At 43.2% G+C, this 12,056-nt stretch overlaps 1 protein-coding gene across 1 annotated transcript; it reads right to left on the reverse strand.

Annotated features, from left to right (window-relative positions):
* Positions 1-2,300: 2,300 nt before the first annotated feature.
* On the reverse strand, positions 2,301-11,417 carry LOC114616358 (cytochrome P450 2B3-like; the record flags this gene model as incomplete). Its single annotated transcript, XM_028761839.1, has 7 exons — positions 2,301-2,474; positions 2,644-2,831; positions 6,246-6,387; positions 6,821-6,997; positions 8,950-9,110; positions 10,414-10,578; positions 11,255-11,417. Coding segments are annotated over 7 exons (1,155 nt in total), but the record flags the coding sequence as incomplete, so codon positions are not given.
* Positions 11,418-12,056: the final 639 nt, after the last annotated feature.

Raw genomic sequence — 12,056 nt, forward strand, 5'->3', positions numbered from 1 at the left:
TCAGCTCCTCAGCTCCTCAGCTCCTCAGCTCCTCAGCTCCTCAGCTCAGCTGGGGATTCCCTACCCTGGGAGCTACAACAACTCTGCTGAGGAGGCTTTCTCTCATCAATGGTCCTGGGCTCCCATGTCTCAGGATAGTCTTCCATTTAGATACTATCTCATCTCAGAGCTGTGAGGTTCCTGGACACATGTGTCTCAGGATGCCCTTCCACTGGAATACCTTTCCTCTCAGAGCTGTGTGGTTCCTCAGCTTCCAAGTCACAGGATACCCTTCCATCTGAGTAGAAACACTTACAATGGATATGAGGGATAAAATGTGGGAAGGTAGGATTGAGGGGTACTTGGGGGTGGGAGAGAAGCCTAGTGCAGTGGAAACTTCCTAAAATATACGACGGTGATCCTGATGAAGTCTCCAAATAGTGAGGGAGACATAGTTCCAAATAAACAGCACTTGACACTAAATGAAGCCTCTAGTGCTAGGACTGAGTAGCATCCAATTGAATTGGCAGCCAAAGAGGTTTCATAGAAATCTCCAAACAACCCAGGTTGCTGCAAAGACAATATATTGTTCTCTACAAGTGACAGCAAAGCTCCATTACTGAAGATAACACCCACACAACTTGTTGAGTATGGAGGGGTCAAGCTGATTACATAAAACAATCACCCCCATGCTCTAGTGTCTTTGATAGGAAAGGTACACTGCAGGCTATTGAAACAGAAATGTACAATTCCAGCCAGCGATGAATAGTCTATAGTGCTATCCTGGGCTCAATGGCGGCACAAAGCTTATGGGAATAACCATCCAATGGCTGGCTTGAATACCTGATATTGAATCGGAATAGAGAGCCCAGAGACCTAGGATAAAACCAAGTGCAAGTGGTGCAACAAAGGAACAATAAGATTAATCTTAAAAATATGATAGTATACTCATAGATTATTGCTCTATTTAGCCATCCCCATGGCTATTTCCTCCTGAAGCTGAAGGGAACAAATATAGAGACCCACACCCAGACATTACACACCAAGAGAGACCTTGGAACACATATGTCTAAAGGGGATGTCTCCATCAAATCCTTCCCCTCAGAGCTCACAGAAGTCTGTGGAAGAGGGGTCTGAAAGTGTGAGAGCCAGAGGAGTTGTAGGACACCAAGAGAATAAGGCCTTTAAATCAACATCATAAAAGCTCACATAAAATTAAAGATGCAAGTATGGGTTCTGCACCAGGTCCACTTCATATATAATAGAGATTGAAGTTTAGTGCTTTTACGGGATTCCTGAGTGTGTAGATGAGTGGGTCCCTCATTTTTGAGTCTTCTCTTGGGAACTTTTCCTTCTGTTGGTTGCCCTTTGCCCTTTTCAGCTTCAATGTGATGGGATTTGTTTTAACATTTTATCTATCTCTATCTCTATCTCTATCTCTATCTCTATCTCTATCTCTCTCTCTCTCTCTCTCTATCTATCTGTGTGTGTATGTGTGTGTATGTATATGTGTATACATATACACATATACATACACATACATACACACATACATACATACATACATACATGCATACATACACACATACATACATACATAATTATGGCTTGTTGTTATCTCTTAGAAGCCTGTTCTATTCTAATGAGAGACAGAAATGGACTGGATCCAGATGGATGAAGAGGGGGTGGGGAATAACTAGGAGGGATAATGGAAGGGGAAGCTGCAACTGGGATATATTGTGTGAGGAAATAATGTATTTGGAACAATAGGGAAACATGAACATAAGTCTATGCAGGACAATTGATTTTGATGCAACTAAAAAGAATTGATGGGTTAGTTTGGTCATTACAGCTCCTAAAGTGAAGAGGCTAGCTTCTACTATTTTTAGGATTTTGCATAGGAACCACAGAATTGGCTTTAAAGACATCATGAGCTTTCTGATAAAGGAATACTATCAATCTGTTATTTATTTCTGGAGAGTTGTTGAAACTTCAATTTGCACTGAACTCATTTTATTCTCTGTAAAGATACTCTTTAGTTGAGCATTTAAACATGATTAAAGACAAATGTTTTCACTTATTTAAAAAGGTTTTCCCCTAACTATAAAATTTAAAAAAAAAAAACCAAGAAAATGAATTTGCTCAACTTTAGTTAGAGGCTTTTAAATACTTCCCCAAAGTCATCCCGATCAGGATGCTCCTTTACCTCAAGACTCTCCTCATGAGGCTCTAGCCAGGTTGAACCGTAAGGTAGCTGAGACAGACTCAATAACCCAGGTCCTATTGCTATTTGTGTCCTGAAGGGTGGGCCTGCCCTCTAGTGTCTGGGAAAAGAATCACAGGTCTGTCTCACCTGTGGAGAAGGGCATGAAAGCTTCACTTTTCTTCAGTGCCCCATTGGCATCCAGGAAGTGCTCGGGATTGAAGGTGTGTGGTTGTTCAAAGTACTGTGGGTCATGGAGAGCTGAACTCAGGATGGGATACACCTCGGTGTTCTAAGAGGATTTATGAGATAAAGATATTAATATACCCTGACTCCCATATGAAAACAGTCAGTTCATAAGTAAAACAGAAGTCAGGGAAAACACAGACAGGATGAGGTTGGTGATTAGGAGCATAGAGCATGCTCATGGAGAAGTGATGAGGAATCACAGCCGGTCTCACCTTGGGGAGCAGGTACCCTCGGAACATGGTGTCTTTGGTGACTCTGCATGGCAAGCCCATTGGGGAAAGATCAGCAAATCTCTGAATCTCGTGGATGACTGCATCAGTGTATGGCATTTTGGAGCGGTCATCAAGGGTTGGGATCCGATATGAACCAATCACCTGATCTATCTCCTTTTGGACTTTCTCTGCACAGAAAAGAGAAACAATAGACAGTGCCCCCTTCTCGGAGGCAATGCACAGTGACCCTGTTTTCTGGGATCCAATAACCCAGAAACAGTTCAGAGCAGGAAGACTCTGCTGAGAAAGACACAGTGACCTCTTGGGTGCACATGCCTGTGTTTCTTTCAAGGGCCTTTCTCTCCAACCATGCTTAGAGCATGTTAGAGTCTCTTCTCAACAAGCTCCAGTATTGCTTGTAAAAGAAAAGGAAAACCTCCAGCAATGGGCCATTTTAACTGTCAGTCTGGAGTGAGGGCTGCAGGGAAAATGGCAAGAATGTAATGAATGTTATCGATTGTATTCCTGCATGCACAGCACAGGTCTACACACACACACACACACACACACACACACACACACACACACACTCCTTTGCAGGGAATTCATAGTTAAAATCCAGGGGGCTGGAGAGATGACTCAATCTTTAGAGCACTGGCTGCTCTTCGAGAGGACCCAGGTTCAATTCCCAGTACCCACATTTCACCTCACACTCTCTGTAACTCCAGGTCCAGAGGATCCTCTAACCTCACACAGACATATATGCATCCAAAACACCAATGCACATTAAATTAAAAAAAATTTAAATGTATGCTAATAATATGATCCTGTGCTCTCAGGAATGAAAGGGGAGCAAGTGTCTATAATTCATAACTGCATACAAAGTATGAATAAGTTGGCTGATGAAATAGTTCAACCAATAAATGAACTTGAGTTGTAAGTTTGACAGCCTGACTTTGACCCCCCAGATCCATCTTTTAGTTGGAAGGAGAGAACAGAATACACAAAGTTCTCATCCAATCCCTACACATGAGCTATGGCAGGCATGCTCAGAATCACTTCAAATTGTTTTTAAGTTTTTAACATGTGAACATGGAGGTACACCCAGAAATGGACGAGCTGGTTAATAAAAGGAAAGTTTGATGAGTGAAGGAAATGAGAAAACTAAAACTAGATGTATATTTTCCGCTTTTACTTATGTTTATCAAATAAGAATCAATAAATTGTTCATACACAAAAAATAATGAACAGAACTAAGCACTAGTCAGATGAATGTTAGACTTAATGAAGGAATAATTGAGTAAATTTAGGCATTAACATATAGGTGTTTTGAATGAGAAATAAATCACAGGTAAATGAGTGAGTTATTAAATGGATACCCGGAGGAATAGGTGGACACATGAAGGGTATATTCAAAGGACAGTTGGAAAGATTACAGTATAAAAAATATTAGTATTTGAATGGACAAAAGGATCAATGACAAATTCCCTACACAGCTATCTTTGATCAAAGAATAAAACTCATGAGTTGATTAATCCAGATAAATGAATGAAATATATGTTATTTAATATGTACACAATGTTCTGCCTCCATGTATGCCTGTGAATGAATTGCCAAAAAAATTAATGAAATATGTATTCTTTACTATGCATACAGTTTTGTGCCTGCGTGTAAGTCTGTACACCAGAAGAGGGCACCAGATCACATTATAGATGGATGTTTATGAGCCACTGTATGGTTGGTGGGAATTGAACTCAGGATCTCTGGAAGAACAACCAATGCTCTTAACCTCAGAGTCATCTCTTCAATTCCCATGAATGAAGACTCATGAAACTGAAAAGCTTTTTTAAGTCAAAGGACATGATTAATAGAACAAAACAACAGCCTACAGAATGGAAAAGATCTTCACCAACCCTACTTCTGACAGAGGACTAATATGCAAAATACATAAAAAACTCAAGAACTTAGACCCAAACAAACCAAATAATCCAATTCAAAACTCAAGTACAGAGCTAAACAGAGAATTCTCAATGAAGGAATCTCAAATGGACAAGAAGCTCCTATGGAAATGTTCAGCATCCTTAGTAATCAGGGAAATGCAAATCGTAACAACTCTGAGATTCCCCTCTACAACCATTAGAAAGGGTAAAATAAAAAAAAAACTCAAGGGACAGTATATGCTGATAAGGTTGTAGAGCAAGGGGAACACTTCTCCACTACTGGTGGGAGTGCAAACTTGTACAACCACTCTGGAAATAAATTTGGTGGTTTCTCAGATGATTAGGGACAGTTATACCTCAAGACCCAGCTATACTTTTCCGAGGCATATACTCAAAAGATACTCCACCATTCCACAAGGAAATGTTCATAGCATGTTCACAACTATGTTCATAGCAGCTTTGTTTGTAATAGTCACAAACTGGAAACAACTCAGATATCCCTCAACTGAAGAATGGATAAAGAAAATGTGGTTCATTTACACAGTGGAATACTACTCATCAATTAAAAACAATGACATCATGAGTTTCACAGGCAAATCAATGGAACCAAAAAATATCATCCTGAGTGAGGTAACCCAGACCCCAAAGCACATGCATGGTTTGTACTCACTTAGAAGTGGACATTAGCAAAAATGTACAGAATTATCATGCTGTAGTCAGCAGATACCAAGAAGCCAAATAGCAAGGAGGACACAATGGAGGATGCTTGAACCTTTCTCAGAAGACGAAACAAAATAGATATCATAGACTGATGGAAGGAGGGAACTGGATGGAAGAAGGGATGGGGAGGAGAGTGGGGAGAGGAAAGAGCCTAGGTAGGGAGAGCAGGGGAGAGAGAGTGGAGATCTTCTCTAGGAAGTGCTAGAGATCTGGGATGGGGAGAGGTCCCAGAGAGTCTAAGGGTGGGGGGGGACTCTAGTCCTAACAGTGGGAGATAATGGATTCTGAAGTGGTTCTTCTAGACAGTCAGGACTTCCAGTGTAGGGATAGAGATAGTAACCCATCCACGAAACCTTCAATGCAAAATGTGTTTTGCCTACATGAAGGACAGGATCAAGGACAGAGCAGAGACTGAGGGAATGGCTAACCAATGACTACTCCAAATTGAGACCCATCCCACAGCAAGAACCAATCTCTGATGCTCTTAATGATACTCTATAATGCTCGCAGGCAGGAACCTAGCATAACTCTTCTCTGAGAGGCTCCACCCAGCAGCCAAAACAAAGAGACACAGAAACCCACAGTCAAACATTAGATGGAGTTCAGAGTCTTGTGGAAGAGTTGAGAGGCTTAAGGGATCGGAAGAGGACAGGGTCTCCACAGGAAGACCAACAGAGTTAACTAACCTAGACCCTTGGGAGTTCTCAGAGCCTGAATCATCAACCAAAATACAAGAACTGCCTGGACCTGGGATCTCCACACATATGAACAGCTTGATATTCATGTGGGTCCCTGAGTGTTCATTCACACACCAAGACAGAACTGCCTTGGTTTAGAAGTAGAACAAATACTTCAGAACTCCAGATGTATGTGGCCCATGTCTCATTCAACCACACAAACCCCTGCAGACAAAGTATACTAGAAAATTCCCCCATGGCGCACCTGCAACATGAGGGTACTTGAGCATGAGCAAGAAGCCATAGCAGAGAGTGATGCTTGTGGATTCAGTGCCGGCAAGGAAGAGAGACAGCGCAGTTATCATGAGGTTCTGGTGTTGGAACTGCGTGTAGTGGTTCAACTTCTCCTGGTTCCAGATGGGAGAGAGAATGATAGATCAGGGGTGGCTGGATCTTTGCAATGAGAAGCAGTCATCTCTGGGCACTGTGCTTCTGGTTTTGAATCTCATACTAAATAGACCTCTGGACATTACTAGGCCCTAGACAATGTACCTTGGCTTCTGTCCTCTCTCTACTTTGCTCTTTGGTGGTTTATCATGTTCTGTCTCCCAGATCCTTTCTTCCTCTGTGATCTTTCTGTGCTTTGCCTTTTGCCTTGTGTTTCTTCCCCAGGTATACCCCTTTTCTCCTCCCCATGTCATTTCCCCTTCCTTAATCTGTTCTTCCTTTTCTAGACATTCTGCCTCTCCTCACCATCCGGTGTCCCCTCCCATCTTTCTCTCTGACCACATCCCCATCCTTCACTCTCACCCACCCCTCTCTTCTCCATGCAGGACTAACCTTCTCTATGCGCAGAAGGTAGGAATCGATGAAGTCTCGTGGAGCGCTGGGGTCCAAGGTGGCCCTGTGCTGCTCCACACTATGGCCAATGTAGACAAGGATTTCCTTCAGGTTTTTGGAGATTTGTCTGTGGGCACCAGGAAAGTACTTCAGGAAGCCAGAGAAGAGCTCAAACACCTGTTAGAAAGAAAGGTCTAGGAGGTCACCTGAAGTTTTCAGGTTCCCAAGACCGTGCCCTATCTAAGTCACTGCTCTAATACTATAGGAGACAGCATGACCAAAATAACTCTTACAAAAGAAGGATTTAATTGTGAGTTTGCCTATGGTTTCAGGTTATTTCATTAACATCATGGTAGGAAGCACACAAGGAGGACAGGCAGATACAGGGCTGTAGGCTTACCTCCTGATAAACAGGCAGGCAGGGAAGAATAAGGAAGAACACTGGGCCTTACATGATCTTCTAAAACCTCAAACCAACAGCACATTTTCTCCAACAAGGACACACTTGTCTATTCCTGAAGGTGGGATCTTGCCCCATCTCCCTTGTCTCTGGACTCTGTTTCCCTAACTACCAGGATTATAAACCTGAATGTTTCAAATGCACAACAAAGGTAAATAAACAAAAATAGTAAAATTTAAAAATAAAATTTCCTTAACTTTATGTCTGTCTCGAGTCTATCTGTCCCAACAGATTGCAAATCTCCTTCAGACTGCTCCAGCAACCTGCCAGCCCCAAACGGTCCAGCCTTACAGACTGCATGCCCTTAACCTTAGAAGGTCTCACAAAGCCTGTACAACAAATAAAATAGCCTGCACTTCCCAACACTGACCACATGTCATCTTCCTTTGATTACCTAACAGTGATGTCCTATTTGTCATCAGGAATGACCCAGAGAGAATGACACCTACCCTCGTACCCTATAGCCAGTGGACCAATAAGAAAACCAAGCGGTGAGAATAAATGGCTCTGACAGGCCCAGGAATGGCAAAATTACAAAATGGCAAACATGGTGTCATCGACTTTTGTCTTTGACACTTGTCCCCTTGCTAAACCATTAAATTGTATATCTAAAGCCAGTTCCCAAGGTCCATTCCCTCATTTGGCCCTTGATTCATTCCTGCGACAGAACAGCACGATCCAACAATCAAAATTCATTATTTGGATAATATGTGCAGACAGAATTTACCAACTCACTCTAGCACAAACTCTCCCTTTCCTCCCCCCAAAAACCTGATTCCTGCAGAAACACCTCCTTGTTGTCTTGTTGATGTTGCTGCTGCTGTTGCTGCTGCTATTACTATTACTACTTCTTTCTGCCTTTGCAGCCTATCCTACTGCTTGCCTTTTTTAGGTAATAATTCTCCTTTCTGCCAAGAACTTGGTGTCTGGCTGTGACCTGTGCAACTTCAAGGGGCCACTATTCCTTATACTAGGTCTTCATATTTTATGATGAAACACACAACACACACACACACACACACACACACACACACACACAAAGACAGAGGCATGAATGTGCAGGAAGGCACACACACACAAACACACACAAACACACTCCTCATATATGTACACTATACACATGCGTGCTATTGACTGTAGCTCTGAATCCTTCTCTCACATTTGTTTTTGTCTTGCATGCTCTGTATCCCACTTTTCCTTTCCTATTCTCTCTCTCTCAATCTACTTTGGTGAATTGTCTTCATTTGTTTGAATTTCTGAAGTTTTGTTTTATACACAGAGTGTCTCATGCCTGCCAGACACCTCTGCAACTCACCAAGGATCACCTTGACTTTCTTATCTCCTTGCCTTCATGTGCTGGAATTGCCTTTGTTTTTTACCATCTCACCCAGGATATAAAGAGCTAGGACTCATGCATGAAAACCAACCCTCTGGCTATACTCCCATCACCCATTTCATCATTTCATATGCATGTGTATGGCTCTGTATTTCTACATTTAGGTCTCTCCACTTTCCTCATCATCCCTCCTGCCCTGCCTCCAGTTCTCAGCCTCCTTGCCTCTTCATGATGTCCCTGCTGTTCTTTCAGACCTAAGACACCTTGTCTTCACCCCTAAAGTAGCTTCCTGCTTCCTCTACTGTGGATATTCCTCTTTTCCCACCCATTCACCTGGCTGGAGAATGAGCTTATGAGCGAAAAAGTCTGATATAACAGGTCTAGCAGGTGCAGGAACTGGCGGTCTGTGTAGTCAAATCGCTCTCCAAAGACAATGGAGCAGATGATGTTGGCTGTGATGCACTGGAAATGGAACGAGGGGTCCAGAGGGGCTCCTGGAGGATGAGGAGGCAGGATAGGAGACATGAGTCCAGGGACCTGGGGAACATTAGGCATCAGCCACACGTCTATGAGGCTGCCTTTTTCACTACTCAAAGAAGAGAAACACCTGATACCCCATTGGCATATATGATGGGCAAGCCCCTACACTCATTTGTGTCATTTTATTTTACTTTTCCCAATGCTGTACAGAAGGTTTGATGCTATTCATACACACAGGCAGGAAAGCTAACTTCACTAATGGAACTCAACTAATCATGACTGGGACTCAGAATTTTGGGACTCAGAGGTAAAGTGTGTATAATTAGTCTCCATTCTGAACCTTCTCCCTAGTTATCATTCTGACTCTGAGCTGATAGTTAACTCCTGGTGGCAGGAAACAGAAGAGAAAGGTTCAGGGATTGCCTGTGTGTATTCACAAGTTCTGCACACTCCATTCCCCTCTGCCAGTCTTTCTCCATCCTTTCTCAGATTTCTAGGTTCTGTGGTGTTTCAGAAACCATCTGGAACTGCTGCCTGCTGTCTTTGTACGCCAGGTTCAGTCATTGACCCTGGTGGTTGAAGGGTTCTTGTCTGTCAACAGTATTCAGCCCTTGTTTTCCTCTCCCTGGAGCTGGCTTGTCTATAATCTCTGATTCCCTGTAGAGCCTTCCTTGTGATTAGTCAGTTTCATTCTCAGACTTTTAACTTGTCTTTGTTTGGGTCCTTGATCTCTATGACTTTTCTCCAGCCATTCTTCCCACTCTCTGCACCTTTCTTCCTTTCCCACTTCTGCATTGACATCATCTCAGCTCTTCTGGTAAATGTCAATAAGAGATGTCAAATGCCTGTTGTAGAGAAATGTAACTGCAAATCAAGGTCCATGTCACTGAGATGCCCTTGTTATAATGAATCATGAAGGACCCAGTAGTCCTTCTGAGTTATATCAAACTACAACTCCCATCAGCCTCTGTGCTCCCTGATGCTCATCAGCACAATCACAGCCTTCTGTGTTCTAAGATGACATGTGTGTACCAATCATGCCTTTTTGACAAATAAAACTAATTCAAAAATTGATGTCCCTGAACAGAAGTGATCACCATGATCAGGACATGTTTTGAGTCTATTTTGAACACAATAGACCTCATATTTCTTTCTCTGCCCTGGAATTTTTCCTCACTCTTTCCACCTCTGTCTATATGTCATACTCCCCACACTGTGTGTGTGTGTGTGTGTGTGTGTGTGTGTATGTGTTTCTAACTTTGAGCGTGTGTCTCTCTGTTGTTGGCTGGGCACTCATGCCCATTCTATGGAACTCACCCTGGCATTTCTTCAGTTCCTCCACTAAACATAGGGCCTCCTCCTTTATCCGCTCCTCCACGCTCTGCTTTCCCATCCCGATGTCTCTCATGGTGGCCAGAAAGAATCGTCGAAAAGTCTTCCAGTTTTCTGTAGTGTCGTATTTTTCCAGCAAGTTGGGAGGAGCTAAGGTGGGAGGAGTAAGAAGAGGAAGATGAGGAGTAAGAAGAGGAAGAAGAGAAGGAAGAGGAGGAGCTAGGGAGGAGCAGAGATGTATGAGCCATGGATGACCACACAGGTCAAGAGCAGTCCTGGGTATCAATTTATATCTTGTTTAACACTTCCAATTGTGTGGGCATCTTGTTTATTGAGCATTATCAAACTTATAAAGCTTTTGGATAATCTAAGCATTAGAGTCTCATTTCTACTGGGTACCGCGTGGATGGTGGGATGGTCTGGGCTCAGCCCAGCCTTGTGGAGACAGCTTGGAAGATTGGCAGAGCCATCTCCCACACTGGCATCTTGTGGGTGCCAGGGCCAGTGTTCTGGCCCACCTAAGCCAGAGGCCTGAGCTGCGGCAGCCGTGAGAACACACTGCCATCTCTTGTGGCCTCAGGTCTAGCCTAGTCAGGAACATGGCGGCACTGTAACACAAGACAGATTGGGTGCTGCTGTTTTAAATATCTCCCTCAACAGCTTTCCCCATTAGCAAAGAACACATCTAAGAAGGTTGGAGGAGCGTAGGTGGGTAGATTACATTGGAAGTTCAAAGAATTCTCAGTCTTCCCCAAAGCTTGGATCTCACCTTTCAAGCTCTATTTTTAGCCCACTTCCTCCACTCCACACTTGTCCCATATCTCACCATATTCCTGCATAATTTGCTGAAGCACAGCAAATGTTCCTCTGTCAGAGAAAGCCTCAGCGTGGTCCACCAGGGCCTCCCTTATGGTCTGTGTCCCATACAGCATGACCACAGGTCTCGGTCCCAAATGTACCATGAACACATCTCCATGTTTGTCATGAAGCTGCCAAGCATAAAGGTATGAAGGTTGTGATTATCCAGCACAAAAATTGTTCTTATAAAACCACTTAGGAACAGATTGGTAAATAGCCACCACCTGCCCTAGGCACCCTTCCCCATCTGAGGACCTAAGCGTTGATGGGTTATTTCACCACTGGGTCTTTTTTGATTAATAGGATGTCCCAATCAGTGCACCAGTACTGTAGAGTAAGGGAGCAACACATGCTTATAATCCTGGCACTGGAGATATAGAGGCCAGAAAATCAGTAATCATACTTGGCTATACATCTAGTTGAAGGCCAGTCTGGGTCACATATGACTTTATCTCCAAAAATATTTACATGGTTATGTAGATGGATAGATAGATAGGGGTATGGGTAGGGATAAGGATAGGAATAAATATGGGATGAGGATGGAGATGGAGATAGAGATAGATAGATAGATATGGGTGCAGATACACATATAAAGCCATGCCCATGTCCTTCAGTCTGGCCAGCAGCTCCTGGCATCTCATCTAGAAATCATCCTTTCTGTGACCCAGCTTTACCTGACCAATGCTTCCTTACAATAGTCAGAGAGAATGGCCCTGTCCCACCCACTTGATTACTTGGGAAGGGAAATGTATGACCCCATGGGGGTGGTA

This window comes from Grammomys surdaster, unplaced genomic scaffold (assembly GCF_004785775.1).
Source record: "Grammomys surdaster isolate TR1022 unplaced genomic scaffold, NIH_TR_1.0 317984, whole genome shotgun sequence".
Classification (NCBI taxonomy): Eukaryota; Metazoa; Chordata; class Mammalia; order Rodentia; family Muridae; genus Grammomys; species Grammomys surdaster.